The sequence below is a fragment of the Adiantum capillus-veneris genome, chromosome 4 (genome assembly GCF_014529385.1).
Source record: "Adiantum capillus-veneris isolate H3 chromosome 4, ASM1452938v2, whole genome shotgun sequence".
Lineage (NCBI taxonomy): Eukaryota > Viridiplantae > Streptophyta > Polypodiopsida > Polypodiales > Pteridaceae > Adiantum > Adiantum capillus-veneris.
Window position 1 is genome coordinate 60,568,313 of NC_140934.1, and position 23,673 is coordinate 60,591,985.

Sequence of the window (23,673 nt, forward strand, 5' to 3'; positions counted from 1 at the left end):
AAGTGAGATATTATATTTTATGACATTACCTCTCTCTTGAAATCATAGTCGTCCTCGACTATGAGGTAGAGAAGATAAAGCCTAGTCATTAGTCCATGTTTCTTAGTGGGTAGAGGATCCCTTTTTACCCTACAACATCTGTTAGAAGCTAGACACACCCTACGGAAAATGACTGCTCAGCAAATTAATTTTTTTTGTAATTATTCATTTATTGAGAAAAACCCCGATAGTTCACCTTGTAAATATTGGGGCTTACATAAGTTTCCGGATTGTATCCCAGTTTTGACATTTAGATTGAGTAGATGGTTAAATTGGAACATTAGGGTTTGAAAATTGTAAGGTATTTATACCACTTTTTAACCTTAATGAAGGACCTTTTGTCATTTTAAAAAGTTTTGAAGTCTTTGAGTGAGCATATTGTGTAAAAGAGAGAGTGAGAGCTTCATCTTGATGCTACACAAGCACTGGTGCTCGGAATTGAGTGCGGAGAAGTGCAGCGTGTTGCCCCTGACGAGAGCTACGTGCCAATACCTACATTGCGCGCGTACGGTTTGGTTTTGTGAGCTCCATCTACGAGCTTCATATGGAGATTCGGTGAGCATACGTTGTCCAATTTTGCATTGCAGCATATCCACATGTTCGCATTGAGTAGAGCTATACATTAGGCACTTTAGATTTTGAAAACGATGACCTCCAAATTTTGGCCAGACATCCTACGTGATTCTGCACCATGTGTTTTGGGTTGGGGTTTTGGTTCATAGGGAGAGCGACCTATTGGTGTTAGTAGGGTCTCCTTCAAGTTCTGTGGCGTTTGGAGATTGTTTGATGGGTATTCGGCTCTAGAAAGCGTTGTAGGAAGTTTCCTCTCATGCACTCTTGAAGGTTGTGACTTAGACATTGGGTAGAGACCTCTGTAGGAATTAGTTAGGAGTCGGTCGAGTGTAGGTTGACACCCTATGCTTGCTTCCACGCGCCTACGGGTCGAGCTTCATCCTTAGCTGACAAATCTTGTTAGGAGAGTTCTCGCTGTGCTGACGTCTGTCGTGGCGTATCCGTCCAACATTGGCGCTGCTGTCGGGGATGAAAACCGTAGGTAGGTGACCGAGACTAGTCCTTGAGGATAGGGATTCTTTGGCTTGCCAAGAGTCTCGTTTTACATTTAGATGGGATCAGAGGGTGGAGGACTCTCTAGGTCTTAGAGGGAGTCTAGGGAGCGTGTGTCTGGCCTAGATCCTTCGACTTAGGTAAATTTACGTAGACTGAGATAGTTTTAGGTATTAGAAGAGTAGGAGTTGGAGTGGTAGAAGCGGTGAGAGGAGAGCTTGAGAGTTCGGAGAGGCCAGAAAGCAACCAAAACACCATTATCACCATTTCACATGAGGAGTAGGAGTAGAGTAAGTAGGACATCATGATTCAGGATCTAGAGCATTTCATGCATATATACTTGCTTGTTAGAGTCATCACAAGGTTGTAAAAGACGGAAAAGTGTGCTTGAAAGCTGAAGTGAAGTCCAAAATTTTCTGTGAGTGTTTCTGATAGAGCTATAGAGCATCAGGAGCATTTTTGTCAGGAAAAAAATTAATTTTAAGCCAGGAGACATCCTACGCATAGGATGTCTACAGGCTAATCTGGTGGGAATTTTGGAATTTTGAGTTGACCAGTGTGTTCAGAAGGTGGGGTTTACCCTATTTTCACCTGGAAAGTGGAAGTTTGACCATATCTTGACATGATAAAGCCAGATAGACTGAAATTGCCAGACATCCTACCCAAATTGGGCCAAGGCATTATTTTAAGATCAAAACCATGGGATGATTGCATGAGCATGATCTGCATGATATATTGAGTGACTGAGAGAGGTTTCATCTCATTTGGGTGAGAAAATTGGGTTCTAAGCAAACTTTAGCACTTTTGACTGAAAAAAGGTAAGAATAGCTAAAATTGGGACTTTTGAAATCCAAACCAAAATCTAAGCATACCGCTGGGTTGCTGACATCAAGGAGAAGCTGTGCGTGAAGTCTGGGGTCAAACAGACCAAAAAGACATCCTACGCGTAGGATGTCATCTGTGTGATTTGGCACTCCAAACTTAATTTTGAGCATACCAAAGTGATCAGCACCTCAAGTAGAGTCTATGATTTTCATTTGAAGCTATTCTGAGCAAAAAAACATGCTACACGTAGGATGTCTAAAGCAAGAAATTGAAGCCAGATACTGACCGTGGGAATAACAAGGTGATGTATAGCCTGAGGCAAGTCTCCTAGTCAATTTTGGTCCAAATTGGGGTTGATTTGACCGATCAAGACCAGCACAGATTTCTGATCCATTGACCAGCTTATAGGTGTCCAAATCAAAAAGTAAAAACAGTTGTGGACTCAGCACATCAAGGGGAATCCATAGTGCAAGAATCCAGGCAAAACAGAGCAGGAGACATCCTACGTGTAGGATGTCTACTGGGGCTTAGTAAGGAGAAAATTTGACTAAGCTTATACAGTGAGGTTCCATTTGGCTTAACGTTTCCAGAACTTCTATCAGAAGTGAATTTGGACCTTGTTTTGATGGAGCAAAGACTGAATTCAGACTTTTCACGTAAATTAACCAACATCCGAGGGAAGTACAGTTCCAGATTAGCAGACCTAATCCAAAACACCAGTAGTGTATAAAATACAGTAGTGGTTGAGGTTAACTCTACAGTTATACCAATCATTACTAAGATAACCTCTAGCGGTTAAATGCTTTGATTCGATTGCCGAAATTAAATGCTTGTGTACAGGTACATTCAGTAGCAAAGCAAGAAGTTGTGCAAAGACTGATCCTTTGCCAGGTGAGTGGTTGGATTTGTGATAAATTGCATTGATAAGTTTGATGAATTTAAGATCAGGAAGATACATTTTTAGAGACCAAAAGTGGCAGGTGACCAAGGTAGCTTAGTGTCCACCGAGGAGAGTGTAACTCAGGCAAGGCTAGATCCACTAGCACCGATTATTGAGGAGGGTAGTGATACTGACACTTCATCAGAAAAATCCTTCTTCATGATGGGTAGTCAACAGCCAAGAGGTTTCACCTATGACGGACAAATGCCAGGAGGAAGCACCTCCCTTAATCCTTTGAATGATTCCAAGTTCACTGTGATCTTCTTAGAAGGAACAAACTCGAGGGGAGCCCTAGTTTATTCTGACTATCGAGGACGTAAGTGTATTTGTATTGAAGAAAGACCGGCTCAGAGACTGGAGATAGTTTGAGTCTATGATGATGGAGATAGATTCTGAGACGAAAAGGGGAACCACTATCTAATAGTTAGTAACCCTGAGGATTACAACAGATATGGAGACAATGTGGCGAAGGGGAAAATCGTTTCAGAAACTCAAGAACCTCCACCAAAGATTGATCGACCTGGAGCAATTTTTATGTATGATAAGAAAACAACCAGGGTTTCAACTTATAATGAGAATGTGGGAATTTACAAGCATGAGAGCAAGGGAATAGTCTCTTACTTTCGCTACAAAGAACCATACCCAAACGAGTTAAGCAAAGACAAGGTTCTTTACTTTTTCTCTCATGAAATTGCAATGGGGAAGGATAAAGTATTTGTTGATAGGTACGGGCGAAAATACCAACGTATTCTCCCGGAGGAGGTAGAATGGGCAACAATTCCAGGAGCATCAACATATGCCCCCGATGAAGTGCCAAGAGACACCTACACCCCTAGCAAGTCGACAAATCCCTTTTCAGAGGAGTATGACGCAACCTGACATTCCACACGACCGCAGACACTCAACAACCAAACCCAACTAGCAACTCAGCCATCATTGCAGGCATGGCTTCAATAGAGTGCAACATTGGAACAGGACCGAAACCGAGATGGTTCTCAAGCCGCACGAGGGCTAAGGAATTTACAAGAACGACCACTCTGTAACATTTAATGGCCTAATAACTTATGTGTAGCGGAAATTAGCATGAACATAGTGGGCATTTCATTAGAATAGATTCCTAATGAGAATTACAAGAGTGCTTGGGTGGAGAGAGCAACAAAAAGCATAACACCTAGTTAGATAGCATCAACAATACTTTCAAAAGAGAGAGAAATTAAGCTATTGACAACAGTTGAGGACCGGATTGGCATGGAGCCAGTCCCCCCTCCAAAAGGCTTTGTATTATGGTTTCTCCCATCAAGAGAGACATTGTACAATACAATTCTTTGTGTTCCTTCAAGACTAGCTAGTTGGAAGCTTCATGCACTAAGCAAAACACTTAATCAAACACAACTTGAATTATCCCTGTTCTCAGACCCAAGACCTCACACACCTTCGAAGATGGTGAGAGCTAGCAGGGTATGAGAGTAGATTGAGAGGAAGAAGGAGTATCTTACGAGAAAGATGTACATCTCCTCACATAATCACTCATATTAGCATAGCTTAGCTTAGTAATTAACTTGGTAGAGAAGATGAGCATGCATTGAAGTTTGGCTCTTGGTTGGATTTGCATCCACATGCCAAGAGAGTGTTGATGTAGGCTTCTATCTCACAAGCTTGGAGTAGGTGATGAGCTCTCCATTAAAGCTTGGGAGGAGATAGAGTATTCTTTCTTCACACATGGTCAAGTGTGAGTGTGTGTGTGTGTGTCAATATCAAGCAAAAATCAGCCCCCCCTCTCTCTTGGGCGAGCCCTTCCTGCTAAATTGGTCTGGCTTTTGCCTCATTGGACCTCCCCAAGTCAAGCCAATGGGTGTTAAGCAGCATAAGTGATAGCCTTCCGACATGTGTCCCCCTTTCCCCTTTTGTGAGAGCTTTAGGTAATTAAATAATTAAACTAAACTCTCATTGGACCCCTTTGCCTCCTAGCCAATAGGAATCAGGCAAGCCATTGGGCTCCTGAATGCTCATTGGTCCCCTTGGGAGACTGCCCAATAGTCTTCTAGGAGACTTAATTCTCATTGGTTTCTTTAATTAAATGTTTTTAAATTAATTAAACTAGATTTACTCTAGCTTAATTCTCATTGGTCCATTTCAAGGGTCTTCCAATAGGAATTGGGCACCCCTTGTGGGCATCTGGCCTAGGGAGCTGACATGTGTCCCTCATTCCCTTTGTGTAAAGGGAGCCTGTGTGTGTGTGTGTGTGTGGCTTTCTCTCTCATCCCCTACTAAATGGGCTCGCCCCCTCCTTTGTAGGCTTTGAAGAAGACTTTTGTACACACACTAAGCATCCAATTTTCCCTAGGGTTGACCTTTTGGACACAACCTTTGAATTTTGGAACCTTAGCATTTTGGAAGTCTTAATGGGCTGAACCTTAGGGTCTTTTTAGCCCATTGTTGCACATGGCTCTTTTGCAGATGGCCCCCCCTTTGGATCCCTATTTTCCCTCCTTTGGATCCCTACTGTGGCCGGTCTGCTAGCTTAACCAATATTCTAGATTTTTCTCCCCTGGCCTTCCCCACATTAAATGATCAGTTTAATATGAGAAAATCATTTAGGAGAATTAGATATTGATTATTATGACATTACCTCTCTCTTGAAATCATAGTCGTCCTCGACTATGGTGTAGAGAAGATAAAGCATGTTCATGAATCCTTTTCTTAGCAGGTAGAGGATCCCTATGTTACCCTACGACATCATTCCATAATGGATGACTAATCCATTTGGCGCTTGAGAGCCTGAGGCTACCGCAAGCATGTCTGCACATCAGTCCTATCAGTCTTGCATAGTAGAGTGACAAGCTCTATTTGGTGTTTGGGAGACGTCGTCTCCACAAACTTGATCTAAGCATGCATACTACTTCATTTTCGTATATGCCTAGAGCTTGCTCAACAAGGTCGAGCCTTCGACTCTCATAGCCTATGGTGTGCCCTTCTTGGAGCAAAACAGCTCCAAGGCAATCACCACAAGCATCACATTGGACCTCAAATGGTTTTGAGAGATCCGATAGTGTAAGCACAGGTTGAGAGATAAGCTTTTCTTTAAGCTTTTCAAAAGCATTGTTCTCCTTAGCAGACCATGTATACCTAACGCTTTTCTTTGTTAGGTCATGTAATGGTCCCGCAATTTGTGAGAAATTTTCTATGAAGCGTCTATAGTATGCGCACATACCTATAAAGCTTCTTAGTTCATGAAGATTCCTTGGTTTAGGCCATCCTTTTATTACCTCTAACTTGGATGGATCCATTTGGATGCCATCTTGAGAGATAATGTGACATAAATACTGAATCTCTTGCAAGAAAAATTCACTTTTCTTTCGATTAACATAAAGTTTATTCTCTCTTAAAACTTGAAATATTACGTGGAGGTGTTGCTTGTGTTCCTCCAATGAATTAGAGTAGATGATAATATCATCAAAGAACACTCCAGTGAAGGTTCGATGAGGCCTGAACAGCTTCTTCATCAAGCGGTTGAATCTGGCTAGTGCATTGGTCAAGCCAAAAGGCATGACAATGTATTCGTAAAGACCAAATGTAGTGCGAAACGTGGTCTTTACAATGTCTTGATCAACTATCCTTATTTGATGATAGCCACTCTTTAGGTCAACCCTACTGAAGTAGGTCGATCCTTGTAGCTTATCAAATAGGTCTTCTACCCGTGGAACGGGAAACCTATTCTTGATAGTGATCCTATTTAGTGCTCTATAGTCGACACACATACGATATGTGCCGTCTTTCTTTTGCACTAATAGCACAGGTGAGCAAAATGGAGATGAGCTAGGCCTAACCATGCCCTTCTCAACTAACTCATGCACTTGCCGCATAATCTCCTCTTGTTGAGCTTGAGAAACTCTATAAGGAGGTTTATTAGGCGGTGAACTTCCTGGACGAAGTTCAATTGCATGGTCATCATTACCTCGTTTAGGAGGTAGCTCACAAGGGATGTCATCAATAAAAACATCTTGAAACCCCTTGAGAAAATTGGATAACTCTAATTCCTTTTGGTTGTTTTTATTTTCATTTGTTAAAGCATTAGGTTCATTTTGAGAATCTTTAACAAAAATCATGTATGTCATAATAATCAATATCTAATTCTCCTAAATGATTTTCTCATATTAAACTGATCATTTAATGTGGGGAAGGCCATGGGAGAAAAAGCTAGAATATTGGTTCAGCTAGCAGACCGGCCACAGTAGGGATCCAAAGGAGGGAAAATAGGGATCCAAAGGGGGCGGGGGGGGGGGGGGGCATCTGCAAAAGAGCCATGTGCAACAATGGGCTAAAAAGACCCTAAGGTTCAGCCCATTAAGACTTCCAAAATGCTAAGGTTCCAAAATTCAAAGGTTGTGTACAAAGGTCAACCCTAGGGAAAATTGGATGCTTTGTGTGTGCCCTAAAAGTCTTTGCACATCCCTACATGGGAGGGGGCGAGCCCTAAAGGTAGGGGATGAGAGAGAAATCCACACACACACACAGGCTCCCTTTACAAAAAGGGAATGCGGGACACATGTCAGCTCCCTAGGCCAGATGCCCACAAGGTGTGTCCAATTCCTATTGGAAGACCCTTGAAGTGGACCAATAAGAATTAAGCTAGAGTAAATCTAGTTTAATTAATTTAAAAACATTTAATAAAAGAAACCAATGAGAATTAAGTCTCCTAGAAGACTATTGGGCAGTCTCCCAAGGGGACCAATGAGCATTCAGGAGCCCAATGGCTTGCCTGATTCCTATTGGCCAGGAGGCAAAGGGGTCAAATGAGAGTTTAGTTTAATTATTTAATTACCTAAAGCTCTCACAAAAGGGGAAAGGGGGACACATGTCAGAAGGCTATCACTTATGCTGCTTAACACCCATTGCCTTGACTTGGGGAGGTCCAATGAGGCAAAAGCCAGACCAATTTAGCAGGAAGGGCTCTCCCAAGAGAGAGAGGGGGCTGATTTTTACTTGGCATTGACACACACACACTCACACTTGAACATGTGTGAAGAAAGATTACTCTATCTCCTCCCAAGCTTTAATGGAGAGCTCATCACCTACTCCAAGCTTGTGAGATAGAAGTCTACATCAACACTCTCTTGGCATGTGGATGCAAATCCAACCAAGAGCCAAGCTTCCATGCATGCTCATCTTCTCTACCAAGCTAATTACTAAGCTAAGCTATGATAATATGAGTGATTATGTGAGGAGATGTACATCTTTCTCGTAAGATACTCCTTCTTCCTCTCAATCTACTCTCATACCCTGCTAGCTCTCACCATCTTCGAAGGTGTGTGAGGTCTTAGGTCTGAGAACGGGGATAATTCAAGTTGTGTTTGATTAAGTGTTTTGCTTAGTGCATGAAGCTTCCATCTTCATTGCACTAGCTAGTCTTGAAGGAACACAAAGAATTGTATTGTACAATGTCTCTCTTGATGGGAGAAACCATAATACAAAGCCTTTTGGAGGGGGGACCGGCTCCATGCAAATCCGGTCCTCAACTGTTGTCAATAGCTTAATTTCTCTCTCTTTTGAAAGTATTGTCGATGCTATCTAACTAGGTGTTATGCTTTTTGTTGCTCTCTCCACCCAAGCACTCTTGTAATTCTCATTAGGAATCTATTCTAATGAAATGCCCACTATGTTCATGCTAATTTCCGCTACACATAAGTTATTAGGCCATTAAATGTTACATTGGTATCAGAGCTCAAGGTTTCTCTTTTCTTGCTCAAGAAGGGAGGTCCTCAAGCTAGCTACAAATGGTTGGTATTATTAATTGCCTGTGAGTAAGTAGAGTAGGGATTTTTCAGCTTTGCAGTGCGCCTGCCTTCGTGCAGTTAACGGGGCATCATCGTCGAGAGCTATGGTCTTAATAGTGGAGTCCTATGGGGCTTGCCTACGGCTTAACCACTATTGAGCTATTAGAAGCTTGACAGGAGCCGGTGCTGTTTTGGTGTCGAAAGACCCTCTCTTCTATTCCTTGCAATTAATGGTATTCGAGCCGCGGGTACAGTAGCTTGAGTGCTTTTTCTAAAGGGGTAAAGAGGAGTAGCAACTAGGGCTTGAAGTGCCAAAGTACACCTAAAAAGTTTACACCTAAAAGTTGTTAGAATGGCTGACAATAGTAAAGAGAGTGAAATTAATGTTGATAAATTTGATTTTGCTCATGAGCAAGCTACTAATGATGCTTCAATGCTTGTTAACTATCTTGTTTCTAGGCTTCAACAAGCCATGGGCAATCCATCTCTCCAAAATGAAGTGCAACGGCAGCCTCGTGCTCACGGGATTCTCCAAGCTCATCATCATGACGAGAGAACACCTAGGAAGCCTCCTTGTGAGACCACCAAAATAGGTCTCTCTCCGATTCGGGAAGAAGAAGAGAATCCATATGAAGGGCTCAAGAATTTACTGCTTGATGATGCATCTCCTTCCCAAAGGAGAACTCAAGAACCTCCACCGAAGGAACGAGAAAGAAGCGAGTCTCCCGCCACCTCGGCGGAGATGGCTCCACGAAGAAGGCGGGCTAAACGCTCTCCATCACCACCAAAGCGGAGAAGACCATCACACTCTTCTCCACGCCATAATTCAAAGAGGGATGATAAAAAGCAAGAGAAGAAAAAGGCGAGAAAGAGGACAACCTCTTCTCCATCTTCTTCATCCTCTTCCTCTTATGAAAACTATGGTGAAGATGACAAAGATCAAGACAAGAAAAAGGCGAGAAAGAGGTCACCCTCTTCTCCACCTTCTTCAAATTCTTCACCCTCTGAAGAAAGTGATGGTGCAACCTTTGAACCATCAAAAAGAAGAGGCCATAGGAAATCCTATGCCGCATGGAAGAGGTCGTCCAAGTTGAAGAAATTCAAAGAGGGATGGAAAAGCATCTCTTTCCTTACCTATGATGGTACCTTTGGTGCTACGGACAAAGTCTTGGCCTTTATCCAGCAATTCGATGCGGCGTTTGGAGATGAGGGCTTCACGGAGTCCTCTAAGCTACTCCATGTAGCTATGCACTTTCAAAAGTCCGCCAGACAATGGTGGTCTAGCCTACGAGCCAATGGTGAAGCTCCACGAACATGGAAGGCTTTAAGAGCTTCCATTATGAAGCAATTTTTGGCCACCGATGCCAAAGACAAAGTACTCACCGAATGGCAAAGCTTAAATCTCTCTCCCAATGAATCCATCCACAAATATGTAGACAAGTTTTGGGACCTACAACTCAAAGCCACTGTCTTCAAAAGGTTGGATTTTGGAGAGCAAAAGCAACAATTTTGTGCGGGCTTAACCGAAGAAATGGCGGAGTATGTCAACTCCCAAAGACCACGTACCATATCGGGGGTAATACACCACACTATGGTCGCCTCTTGAATCAATTTCCAAACGGGGGCAAAAAGAAATAATAAGCCCCCGGAAAACAAGGGTTCCAATGAGCCTAAGGGGAAGGACAATGTCCAAAAGTCTCCTAAGGGCAACTCCAACAAAGCTAAAGAGAAGGGAGTTTACAAAGGTAAGAATAAACTCTCTCCTGAAGAGCTTGAGCGTTATCGTAAGGATAACCGGTGTTTCAAGTGCGGCGAACAAGGGCATGCGTACCGCGCTTGTCCCCAAAAGAACAACCGCCAAGATCCTCCTAGAGCTTCCTTGGTTGAAATCCAAGAGGAGGAGACTCACCAAACTCACCACAAAGGATCTCCTCTATGCCATGCTTGGGGAAAGGTAAGAGAACATGATGCTTTTATTCTCTTTGACCCTGGTTCTACTTACAATTTTATATCTATAGAGTTGGCCACCAAGCTAGGAATACAATCTTACGAGATGGGAGATGTATTACCCGCAGACAGTGCCTTCAAGGGGCAAGAAGCTTCAGTCACTCCCTTAATTGGGAAATTGAGGCTTCATGTCCAAGGCTATGTGGACAAAGAGGACTTCTTTATCTCTCCTCTCAAGCATGAGGATGTAATCCTAGGGGCACCATGGTTTGACCGCCTGCCTGTCGATGTTAAATTTCCTGAAAGGAGAATCTCCTTTAAGTTCAGGGAAAAAGACATGTATATAGATGCTAAGGAAATGGGTAACACCATCCCCATTGTACATACACCAGCTTTCAATAAGTCAATAAAGAGCTCTATTTCCGTGTACATGATTTTTGTTAAAGATTCTCAAAATGAACCTAATGCTTTAACAAAAGAAAATAAAAGCAACCAAAAGGAATTAGAGTTATCCAATTTTCTCAAGGGGTTTCAAGATGTTTTTATTGACGACATGCCTTGTGAGCTACCTCCTAAACGAGGTAATGATGACCATGCAATTGAACTTCTTCCAGGAAGTTCACCGCCTAATAAACCTCCTTATAGAGTTTCTCAAGCTCAACAAGAGGAGATTATGCGGCAAGTGCATGAGTTAGTTGAGAAGGGTATGGTTAGGCCAAGCTCATCCTCATTTTGCTCACCTGTGCTATTAGTGCAAAAGAAAGACGGCACATATCATATGTGTGTCGACTATAGAGCACTAAATAGGATCACTATCAAAACTAGGTTTCCCGTTCCACGGGTAGAAGACCTATTTGATAAGCTACAAGGATCGACCTAGTTCAGTAGGATTGACCTAAAAAGTGGCTATCATCAAATAAGGATAGTTGATCAAGACATTGTAAAGACCGCATTTCGTACTACATTTGGTATTTACGAATACATTGTCATGCCTTTTGGCTTGACCAATGCACCAGCCACATTCAACCGCTTGATGGAGAAGCTGTTCAGGCCTCATCGAACCTTCACTGGAGTGTTCTTTGATGATATTATCATCTACTCTAATTCATTGGAGGAACACAAGAAACACCTCTAGGTAATATTTCAAGTGTTAAGAGAGAATAAACTTTACGTTAATCGAAAGAAAAGTGAATTTTTCTTACAAGAGATTCAGTATTTAGGTCACATTATCTCTCAAGATTGCATCCAAATGGATCCATCCAAGTTAGAGGTAATAAAAGGATGGCCTAAACCAAGGAATCTTCATGAACTAAGAAGCTTCATAGGTATGTGTGCATACTATAGACGCTTCATAGAAAAGTTCTCACAAATTGCGGGACCATTACATGACCTAACAAAGAAAAGCGTTAGGTATACATGGTCTGCTAACGAGAACAATGCTTTCGAAAAGCTTATCTCTCAACCTGTGCTTACACTACCGGATCTCTCAAAACCATTTGAGGTCCAATGTGATGCCTGTGGTGATTGCCTTGGAGCTGTTTTGCTCCAAGAAGGGCACGCCATAGGCTATGAGAGTCGAAGGCTCGACCCTGTTGAGCAAGCTCTAAGCATATACGAAAAGGAACTCCTTGCAGTTCTTCATGCCTTAGACTCGTGGAAGCACTATTTATTGGGGACTCCTTTCATTCTGCGAACGGATCACCAAAGTCTTAAGTACTTCATGACGCAGACTAAGCTCTCCGACAAAAAAATGAGGTGGGCAAATTTCCTTTCGCAATTTCATTTTCATATTGCTCACATTGCTGGCAAGCATAATCAAGTAGCTGATGCACTCTCAAGACGGCCGAGAGTGAATGCGGTTTCCATAGCAACTCACAATGATCTATCTTCAATGATAGATGAGTATGCTATTGATCCCGATTTTAGAGATGTGATTTCAGCCCTTGCATTAGGGAAGAAAGAAGAACCATTTACTTTACAAGATGGTTATCTTCTCTATGGCAATAGACTATGCGTTACTAACTCCCTGCGTGAGAAAGTAATGTATGAATCTCATGCTCCCCCGTATGTGGGGCATAGAGGGATTGAGTCTACCTTAAAGGGAATTGAAACATATTTCTATTGGCCTACCATGAAAGTGAACATACAAGAGTATGTTTCCAAATGTGTGGTATGCCAAAAGACAAAATTTGATCGAGGGAATCAACCTGGATTGCTTCAACCCTTGCCAATCCCTTATTCACCATGGGAGAGCATATCCATGGATTTTATCTTTGGATTACCTAGGTCTATCCATGGGAATACGGGATGGACGATAGTAGACATGTTCAGTAAACAAGCTCATTTTATACCTGTCAAAAAGACTATCAAAGCCCATCAAATGGCAACCCTCTTCATTTCACAAATTTTCAAATACCATGGCTTGCCAATGTCCATAGTGTCGGATAGAGATCCTAGAATGACCAGTAATTTCTGGAAGGGTCTCTTTTAGAATTTATGAACAAGGCTAAACTTCTCTTCGGCCTATCATCCACAAACTGATGGCCAAAGTGAAATAGCTAACCTAACCATTCTCGATCTACTAAAAGCCTATGTAACGGAAGTAGATCAAAGATCCCAATGGGAGAAGTACTTACCCTTAGTGGAGTATTCTTACAATAACACTGTACATACTTCCACGGGAAAAGCACCTTTCGAGGTAATTGAGGGAAGATCAAAAAGTTCCTTGCTACTTAAGGTACATGGGAAGATCTTCGTTGCAGATGAGTATAGCCGAGACCTATAAGAATCTTTCCAAAAGATTAAGGATGCTATCTCTATCTCACAGCAAAGGCAAAAGGCTGCTGCTGACAAGCACAGAAGAGCCCAAGCCTTTAAAGAAAACGATTGGGTCTTGTTAAAGTTTCCCAAGGCTCGATTGAGGCACACGACGGGCAGGAATCCTACAGGTCACCAAAAGTACTATGCTAAACTAGCAAAAAGGTACTATGGTCCCTTTCAGATTCTTAGGCCAATCAATGAGATGGCCTATCAACTCAAGTTGCCCAATCATTGGCTCATACACAATGCTTTTCATGTGAGCCTATTAAAGCCTTACAAAGGAGAGCCACCTCAAGAACCAACTATTGAAGACCCACCGGAGATCGAGGACCAAGAAGAGGTGCTGCAGCCCGAGTCCATTCTCCGACATGAAGACAAGGTACTAAGCGACGGTAAGACTATCCGGCGATATCTTATTAAGTTTAAGAATTATCCTTTTGAAGATGCTAGATGGATACAAGGCATACAATTAAAGGATAACCTAAACCTTGTCAATGCTTACAATGCTTCCCAAGAGTAAGCAACTGTACAAAATGTTAAAAATGAACAAAATTTTTGTCTTATAAGACTCCCTTTTTCTTTATTTGTGCACAAAAATGAAGTAGTATGCATGCTTAGATCAAGTTTGCGGAGACGACGTCTCCCAAACACCAAGTAGAGCTTGTCACTCTACTATGGAAGATTGATAGGACTAATGTGCAAACATGCTTGCGGCAGCCTCAGGCTCTCAAGCGCCAAATGGACTAGTCATCCATTGTGGAATGATGTCGTAGGGTAACATAGGGATCCTCTACCCGCTAAGAAAAGGACTCATGAACATGCTTTATCTTCTCTACACCATAGTCGAGGATGACTATGATTTCAAGAGAGAGGTAATGTCATAATAATCAATATCTAATTCTCCTAAATGATTTTCTCATATTAAACTGATCATTTAATGTGGGGAAGGCCATGGGAGAAAAAGCTAGAATATTGGTTAAGCTAGCAGACCGGCCAGAGTAGGGATCCAAAGGAGGGAAAATAGGGATCCAAAGGGGGGGGGGGCATCTGCAAAAGAGCCATGTGCAACAATGGGCTAAAAAGACCCTAAGGTTCAGCCCATTAAGACTTCCAAAATGCTAAGGTTCCAAAATTCAAAGGTTGTGTCCAAAGGTCAACCCTAGGGAAAATTCGATGCTTTGTGTGTGCCCTAAAAGTCTTTCCACATCCCTACATGGGAGGGGGCGAGCCCTAAAGGTAGGGGATGAGAGAGAAAGCCACACACACACACACAGGCTCCCTTTACACAAAGGGAATGAGGGACACATGTCAGCTCCCTAGGCCAGATTCCCACAAGGTGTGCCCAATTCCTATTGGAAGACCCTTGAAGTGGACCAATGAGAATTAAGCTAGAGTAAATCTAGTTTAATTAATTTAAAAACATTTAATAAAAGAAACCAATGAGAATTAAGTCTCCTAGAAGAATATTGGGCAGTCTCCCAAGGGGACCAATGAGCATTCAGGAGCCCAATGGCTTGCCTGATTCCTATTGGCTAGGAGGCAAAGGGGTCCAATGAGAGTTTAGTTTAATTATTTAAATTACCTAAAGCTCTCACAAAAAGGGAAAGGGGGACACATGTCAGAAGGCTATCTCTTATGCTGCTTAACACCCATTGCCTTGACTTGGGGAGGTCCAATGAGGCAAAAGCCAGACCAATTGAGCAGGAAGGGCTCGCCCAAGAGAGAGAGGGGGCTGATTTTTTCTTGGCATTGACACACACACACTCACACTTGAACATGTGTGAAGAAAGATTACTCTATCTCCTCCCAAGCTTTAATGGAGAGCTCATCACCTACTCCAAGCTTGTGAGATAGAAGCCTACATCAACACTCTCTTGGCATGTGGATGCAAATCCAACCAAGAGCCAAGCCTCCATGCATGCTCATCTTCTCTACCAAGCTAATTACTAAGCTAAGCTATGCTAATATGAGTGATTATGTGAGGAGATGTACATCTTTCTCGTAAGATACTCCTTCTTCCTCTCAATCTACTCTCATACCCTGCTAGCTCTCACCATCTTCGAAGGTGTGTGAGGTCTTGGGTCTGAGAACGGGGATAATTCAAGTTGTGTTTGATTAAGTGTTTTGCTTAGTGCATGAAGCTTCCATCTTCATTGCACTAGCTAGTCTTGAAGGAACACAAAGAATTGTATTGTACAATGTCTCTCTTGATGGGAGAAACCATAATACAAAGCCTTTTGGAGGGGGGACCGGCTCCATGCAAATCCGGTCCTCAACTGTTGTCACTAGCTTAATTTCTCTCTCTTTTGAAAGTATTGTCGATGCTATCTAACTAGGTGTTATGCTTTTTGTTGCTCTCTCCACCCAAGCACTCTTGTAATTCTCATTATGAATCTATTCTAATGAAATGCCCACTATGTTCATGCTAATTTCCGCTACACATAAGTTATTAGGCCATTAAATGTTACAATGTACACGGAAATAGAGCTCTTTATTGACTTGTTGAAAGCTGGTGTATGTACAATGGGGATGGTGTTACCCATTTCCTTAGCATCTATATACATGTCTTTTTCCCTGAACTTAAAGGAGATTCTCCTTTCAGGAAATTTAACATCGGCAGCCAAGCGGTCAAACCATGGTGCCCCTAGGATTACATCCTCATGCTTGAGAGGAGAGATAAAGAAGTCCTCTTTGTCCACATAGCCTTGGACATGAAGCCTCAATTTCCCAATTAAGGGAGTGACTGAAGCTTCTTGCCCCTTGAAGGCACTGTCTGCAGGTAAGACATCTCCCATCTCGTAGGATTGTATGCCTAGCTTGGTGGCTAACTCCATAGATATAAAATTGTGAGTAGAACTAGGGTCAAAGAGAATAAAAGAATCATGTTCTCTTACCTTTCCCCAAGCATGGCATAGAGGAGATCCTTTGTGGTGAGTTTGGTGAGTCTCCTCCTCTTGGATTTCAACCAAGGAAGATCTAGGAGGATCTTGGTGGTTGTTCTTTTGGGGACAAGCGCGGTACGCATGCCCTTGTTCGCCGCACTTGAAACACCGGTTATCCTTACGATAACACTCAAGCTCTTCAGGAGAGAGTTTATTCTTACCTTTGTAAACTCCCTTCTCTTTAGCTTTGTTGGAGTTGCCCTTAGGAGACTTTTGGACATTGTCCTTCCCCTTAGGCTCATTGGAACCCTTGTTTTCCGGGGGCTTATTATTTCTTTTTGCCCCCGTTTGGAAATTGATTCGAGAGGCGACCATAGTGTGGTGTATTACCCCCGATATGGTACATGGTCTTTGGGAGTTGACATACTCCGCCATTTCTTCGGTTAAGCCCGCACAAAATTGTTGCTTTTGCTCTCCAAAATCCAACCTTTTGAAGACAGTGGCTTTGAGTTGTAGGTCCCAAAACTTGTCTACATATTTGTGGATGGATTCATTGGGAGGGAGCTTTAAGCTTTGCCATTCGGTGAGTACTTTGTCTTTGGCATCGGTGGCCAAAAATTGCTTCATAATGGAAGCTCTTAAAGCCTTCCATGTTCGTGGAGCTTCACCATTGGCTCGTAGGCTAGACCACCATTGTCTGGTGGACTTTTGAAAGTGCATAGCTACATGGCGTAGCTTAGAGGACTCCGTGAAGCCCTCATCTCCAAACGCCACATCGAATTGCTGGATAAAGGCCAAGACTTTGTCCGTAGCACCAAAGGTACCATCATAGGTAAGGAAAGAGATGCTTTTCCCTCCCTCTTTGAATTTCTTCAACTTGGACGACCTCTTCCATGCGGCATAGGATTTCCTATGGACTCTTCTTTTTGATGGTTCAAAGGTTGCACCATCACTTTCTTCAGAGTGTGAAGAATTTGAAGAAGGTGGAGAAGAGGGTGACCTCTTTCTCGCCTTTTTCTTGTCTTGATCTTTGTCATCTTCACCATAGTTTTCATAAGAGGAAGAGGATGAAGAAGATGGAGAAGACGGTGTCCTCTTTCTCTCCTTTTTCTTCTCTTGCTTTTTATCATCCCTCTTTGAATTGTGGTGGGGAGAAGAATATGATGGTCTTCTCCGCTTTGGTGGTGATGGAGAGCGTTTAGCCGGCCGTCTTCGTGGAGCCATCTCTGCCGAGGTGGCGGGAGATTCACTTCTTTCTTGTTCCTTCAGTGGATGCTCTTGAGTTCTCCTTTGGGAAGGAGATACATCATCACGAATCGGAGAGAGACCTCTTTTGGTAGTCTCACAAGGAGGCTTCCTAGGTGTTCTCTCGTCATGGTGATTAGCTTGGAGAATCCCGTGAGCACGGAGCTACCGTTGCACTTCACTTTGGAGAGATGGATTGCCCATGGCTTGTTGAAGCCTAGAAACAAGATAGTTAACAAGCGTTGAAGCATCATTAGTAGCTTGCTCATGAGCAAAATCAAAGTTATCAACATTAATTTCACTCTCTTTACTATTGTCAGCCATTCTAACAACTTTTAGGTGTAAACTTTTTAGGGGTACTTTGGCACTTCAAGCCCTAGTTGCTACTCCTCTTTACCCTTTTAGAAAAAGCACTCAAGCTACTATACCCGCGGCTCGAATACCATTAATTGCAAGGAATAGAAGAGAGGGTCTTTCGACACAAAAACAACACCGGCTCCTGTCAAGCTTCTAATAGCTCAATAGTGGTTAAGCCGTAGGCAAGCCCCGTAGGACTCCACTATTAAGACCATAGCTCTCGACGGTGATGCCCCGTTAACTGCACGAAGGCAGGCGCACTGCAAGGCTGAAAAATCCCTATTCTATTTACTCACAGGCAATTAATAATACCAACCATTTGTAGCTAGCTTGAGGACCTCCCTTCTTGAGCAAGAAAAGAGAAACCTTGAGCTCTGATACCAATGTAACATTTAATGGCCTAATAACTTATGTGTAGCGGAAATTAACATGAACATAGTGGGCATTTCATTAGAATAGATTCCTAATGAGAATTACAAGAGTGCTTGGGTGGAGAGAGCAACAAAAAGCATAACACCTAGTTAGATAGCATCGACAATACTTTCAAAAGAGAGAGAAATTAAGCTATTGACAATAGTTGAGGACCGGATTTGCATGGAGCCGGTCCCCCCTCCAAAAGGCTTTGTATTATGGTTTCTCCCATCAAGAGAGACATTGTACAATACAATTCTTTGTGTTCCTTCAAGACTAGCTAGTGCAATGAAGATGGAAGCTTCATGCACTAAGCAAAACACTTAATCAAACACAACTTGAATTATCCCCGTTCTCAGACCCAAGACCTCACACACCTTCGAAGATGGTGAGAGCTAGCAGGGTATGAGAGTAGATTGAGAGGAAGAAGGAGTATCTTACGAGAAAGATGTACATCTCCTCACATAATCACTCATATTAGCATAGCTTAGCTTAGTAATTAGCTTGGTAGAGAAGATGAGCATGCATTGAAGCTTGGCTCTTGGTTGGATTTGCATCCACATGCCAAGAGAGTGTTGATGTAGGCTTCTATCTCACAAGCTGGAGTAGGTGATGAGCTCTCCATTAAAGCTTGGGAGGAGATAGAGTATTCTTTCTTCACACATGGTCAAGTGTGAGTGTGTGTGTGTGTGTCAATATCAAGCAAAAATCAGCCCCCCCTCTCTCTTGGGTGAGCCCTTCCTGCTAAATTGGTCTGGCTTTTGCCTCATTGGACCTCCCCAAGTCAAGCCAATGGGTGTTAAGCAGCATAAGTGATAGCCTTCTGACATGTGTCCCCCTTTCCCCTTTTGTGAGAGCTTTAGGTAATTAAATAATTAAACTAAACTCTCATTGGACCCCTTTGCCTCCTGGCCAATAGGAATCAGGCAAGCCATTGGGCTCCTGAATGCTCATTGGACCCCTTGGGAGACTGCCCAATAGTCTTCTAGGAGACTTAATTCTCATTGGTTTCTTTTATTAAATGTTTTTAAATTAATCAAACTAGATTTACTCTAGCTTAATTCTCATTGGTCCATTTCAAGGGTCTTCCAATAGGAATTGGACACCCCTTGTGGGCATCTGGCCTAGGGAGCTGACATGTGTCCCTAATTCCCTTTGTGTAAAGGGAGCCTGTGTGTGTGTGTGTGTGTGGCTTTCTCTCTCATCCCCTACTAAATGGGCTCGCCCCCTCCTTTGTAGGTTTTGAAGAAGACTTTTGTACACACACTAAGCATTCAATTTTCCCTAGGGTTGACCTTTTGGACACAACCTTTGAATTTTGGAAGTCTTAATGGGCTGAACCTTAGGGTCTTTTTAGCCCATTGTTGCACATGGCTCTTTTGCAGATGGCCCCCCCTTTGGATCCCTATTTTCCCTCCTTTGGATCCCTACTGTGGCCGGTCTGCTAGCTTAACCAATATTCTAGCTTTTTCTCCCCTGGCCTTCCCCACATTAAATGACCAGTTTAATATGAGAAAATCATTTAGGAGAATTAGATATTGATTATTATGAAAACTCTATTCACGGTATCAGGGAGAGAGTAAACCAAAAACTCAAGGGTCAACAAAGCCTGTAAGACCACCCATAGAACGAGTTCGAAGAGATGAACCATCTCTTGCAAGAAATGTTAGAAATTATGGCTTAGGAGCACCACTGGGAGAGGAACCAACCTACTCCATAAGACCAGAGGAGGTATATAGAGTGGGACGAGGGGATCCAATGATGGGATTTGTAGACCATCGTAGAATTAGACCTTCTCAAGTGCAAAGATGGGTAAACAAGAAATACACGGGAAACAGGGATCGTAGAGATCATGTAACAGCCTTTGTGCGTGTAATTAGAGCGGAAGAGGTGCTAGACTTTCCTACCCAATTTGCACGGTTTGGACTAACCCTAGAGGATGACGCTGCTACTTGGTTCGACTCTGTGGAGCGTAGAGACTTTGAGTCTATGAAGGAGGTGAGTTTATCGAGGAATTCTCACAAAGAGGGATAGCTCATAATACCGTTGGAGAGGGGGAACGGGGAACATGCCCAGCGCGCCAACACGGAATGCCTCCTATAGCCCAGGGCACACACTGCACCCCAATCCACTTTGCGAGCACCTTCGACTCGCTCTTTTCACCAGACCACACACGCACACGCGCTCACACAGACGTACACAAACTCACACAACCCGTGCACCTCAATGCACCAGCTTTGCGATCTCCCACACGCTCAAAACACACCTCTCTCTCTCTCTCTCTCTCTCTCTCTCTCTCTCTCTCTCTCTCTCTCTCTCTCTCTCTCTCTCTCTCTCTGTGCAACACTCCGTCGAGGCGGCACACACCTGCCATACGCCCGTACGCACACACATGAGAGCAGAAGAGAAGTGGGGAAGGGGGGCTAGACGACGCACAAAACTCACTGCAATGGGGGCCTTCTTTCATTCATTGACACCAAACACTGTACAACCATCATCGCTGCAACCGGGGCACACTAAAGATCAAAGGGGCGAGCCCCGCTCAAGCCCGGCCTGAAGGTTTCCATGGCCACTGCTCTTCGTGAGCTCTCCATGGCTCCAAACGAACAAGCAACACACCTCTCAAAAGAACCGTCGAGGAAGTTCTCTTCTCCCTTCCTCCTTCTCCCCAAGCCCAAGGAAAAAAGAAAACCCTCCAGCCCCCGAAAAAAAAATGTCGCCCCTCTCTTTATCCCTCTTTCTCTTCTTTTTCTCCAAGGCCAAGAAAAAACATGCCTTTTTTGGCAGTGAAGCCCGAGCACCACTGCCCTCACTTACTTAAGCCTTCCTTTTGTTGGCACTGCCTTAAGGCAGGGTCTATAGGGAGGAAATTTGCTAGCATGGCCATAGGGGATTAGGCCAATGGGAAGTGGTAGAGTGTATGTGTGTTTTTTGGGTGGAGGGCATGCATGAGATTTCTATTTTTGTTAGGCGGATTGCGTGCATTTTGGGTATGATCTCTTTTTTCTGCAAATGACGTGGCCTGAAATATCGCGTGAGGTACGACTTCGCGTAGCACATGTCGCAGAAAGGCTGGACGCGTTTTCCTATACGAGCTATTGCTAATTGCGTTGCCGGCTTCTATGCTTCCTTCTGCGCGCAGCCTACTGATGAAAGGGTATGAATTCATTTTGTTCATGGCCTGCTAAATGCCAGTGAAGTTTCTGCCGTTTCTTCTCTATAAGCACGCCGTTAAAGTAACGCATTTTGTATTGTCTTCTGTTGATGCTTGTATGCTGTTGCTTTGCTGATAAGGGCTTTCTTCCTGCTTCTTGTATTTATGTATAGCAGAAAAGCTTCTCACCAAGGATGAGCTTAAGATAATGGCAGCTCACAAGGCAGCTCTATAATGCGTCGTTTCTTTTATGGTTAACTGGGTGTAAGTTGTTCCTTTCATTCTTTTAAGTGGTATGTTGGTTAATGATGCATCCCCGGGTGTTTCTCAACGTACCTACCACAATCTCTGCTATGAAATGTTACCTTTTATCAAATCATTTGATTAGGATGATTGCAGTTGTTGGAAAGTGGGAGTTGATGTCAGGTCCCTCGATTTGCTGCTGCCCAGGGCAAGTGTTATGTGGTGCTCATTTGTTGTTATGTGATTCTCTCCAAGTGTTCAGCAAGAAGACACTTGTCATTTTTGCCAGCAGTCACGTCCACCTTTGACTAGTTCTCCTGGTAAAATCAGTATTCGTATTCTTGTCAATTTTTTTGCAGGGCATCTTTAATCTTCTTGTAGAAGTTTCCTGTTGAGAATGGTCTTCCTCGACATATCCATCACTCTGTAGGGACTTCTGTGACCAAAAAGCTCACCAGGCTTCCTTGTTCCTTCACCCTCAAGTTGTGTGCGAGTTGGAACAATCGGTAGTTGCCTTGGCCAATACAATTCAGATGGATGCACGTCGGCATTGCTGATCTTGGAGGATCGGGCCTTCCATCTCATCATGCTTACTTGTTACCTGAGTTCAGTAATGATGGAGTGCTTTCCTATAGCTCCGCCACACCCATGCAAATACAATGGGCAACTCATGGACTGTTGGCACAATGAAGATTTAAGGCTTCCAAGAGCTCACAGTTTGGATGTTTCCCTGTTTGAACATGCGCCTGTAGGTAGTGCATTCTGGCATGATATTACAACAGACACCAGCTTTTCTTAGAGCCATCTATGGGCTCTTGACAATGCACAAGATATGTGATGTTCTTTGGACTTTCATTGTTTCTGGTTATATCTAATGTTGGTCTCTGTGCGTGTTGCAGCACTTGGGATGCCAAATGGGGGTTTCCTTTAACGATTAATTCAGTTTCTACTTGGAGTTGTTTCCTAATGGGGCCATGGTTTCTTTATGGCAAAGTTAGCCCTTACCAGCAAAGTGTCGCAATCAAGTGGATGGTCAAACACTCCCAGTCAATTCTAATTATAACTCCATGGGTCGGGGAGTGGCAACCCTTTGCTGGATATACAGAAAATCTTCGTTTTATCAAGATCTTTGTGGGGGGCCTGTCACCTTCTGTAGGGTCAGGTAGACATTTTCAAATTTGAGCTGTGGTTAATTGCGTCCATTTTCTAGTCGCTTTTAATTTGGAAGGAAAACACCGCAATATTGCAGATGATTTGAAGGATTGTTTTGAAGCTGAATTTGGACCAGTCGAGGAAGCTATATTCATGAGTACTCAGACTGGTGGCCACATCCAATCTAGAGGATTTGGATTTGTTACATTTGTTAAAGAAGCATCATGCATTGCTGCAGTCAGACAACATTATCTGATCATCTATGGCAAAAGAGTATGTTCTGAGTCTATTCTGAGTTCATTAAGAGGAAATTTATCTCTTTTGAATTGCAGAAGAGTATGTTCTGAGTATAGTGAGCCCATCAAGAGGAAATTTGTCTCTTTTGAACATTCAAAGTCTGTTTTTCTTATAACTTTTTTGTTGGTTTCTGACAAATTAACCGCTGCCATTCTACAGGTAGAAATCAAGGCTGCCTTACAGCCCCCCAAAAGAGCAAATGAGGACATGCTAGACATCCACTCCTAGACTGCTCTCACATGTGCAGGATACAACCAAGGCTGCATCAGTTGTAGTATCATGTTAAAGGGTGAAACATTTATTGTACTTAAAGGTGAAGTTGATGCCTCCACAAATGACACTGAATATACTTCTTTGAGCCATCCAAGTCCATGCCACCAACCATGGCTACCTGTGCTCTAAAAGTAGCTACCTACATTTTTATCTACAGCTTCTACTCGGAAACATGGGGGACCCATACTGTCATCAATGAAGGCTGACTTTAGAGCTACATGTGGTATGGAGCTTGATCACGCAGCTGAG

At 43.1% G+C, this 23,673-nt stretch overlaps 1 protein-coding gene across 8 annotated transcripts; it reads left to right on the plus strand.

The window, feature by feature from the left end:
• Positions 1 to 21,309: 21,309 nt before the first annotated feature.
• LOC147459266 (uncharacterized) lies at positions 21,310 to 23,673 on the plus strand. 8 transcript variants are annotated; one of them, XM_086510567.1, is made up of 6 exons: positions 21,311 to 21,462; positions 21,636 to 21,723; positions 21,859 to 21,910; positions 22,062 to 22,864; positions 22,952 to 23,127; positions 23,311 to 23,673. In XM_086510567.1, exons 4-6 carry the CDS (start codon positions 22,540 to 22,542, stop codon positions 23,377 to 23,379), a joined length of 570 nt encoding a protein of 189 aa, XP_086366693.1. In that variant the 5' UTR covers positions 21,311 to 21,462; positions 21,636 to 21,723; positions 21,859 to 21,910; positions 22,062 to 22,539; the 3' UTR covers positions 23,380 to 23,673. The 8 variants fall into 8 exon arrangements, with proteins under 8 accessions (XP_086366694.1, XP_086366693.1, XP_086366695.1 ...); XM_086510568.1 differs by having other exon boundaries at positions 21,310 to 21,462; positions 21,636 to 22,450; positions 22,602 to 22,864; XM_086510569.1 differs by having other exon boundaries at positions 21,636 to 22,454; positions 22,602 to 22,864.

What these genes read in the sequence shown, in the direction of transcription:
- LOC147459266 (XM_086510562.1), top strand. Translation starts at nt 22,540, where the DNA reads ATGTTCTTTGGACTTTCATTGTTTCTGGTTATATCTAATGTTGGTCTC. An exon ending in GTCACCTTCTGTAGGGTCAG is followed by an intron (nt 22,865 to 22,951) that starts GTAGACATTTTC and finishes GCAATATTGCAG; the next exon opens with ATGATTTGAAGGATTGTTTT. An exon ending in TGATCATCTATGGCAAAAGA is followed by an intron (nt 23,128 to 23,310) that starts GTATGTTCTGAG and finishes GCCATTCTACAG; the next exon opens with GTAGAAATCAAGGCTGCCTT.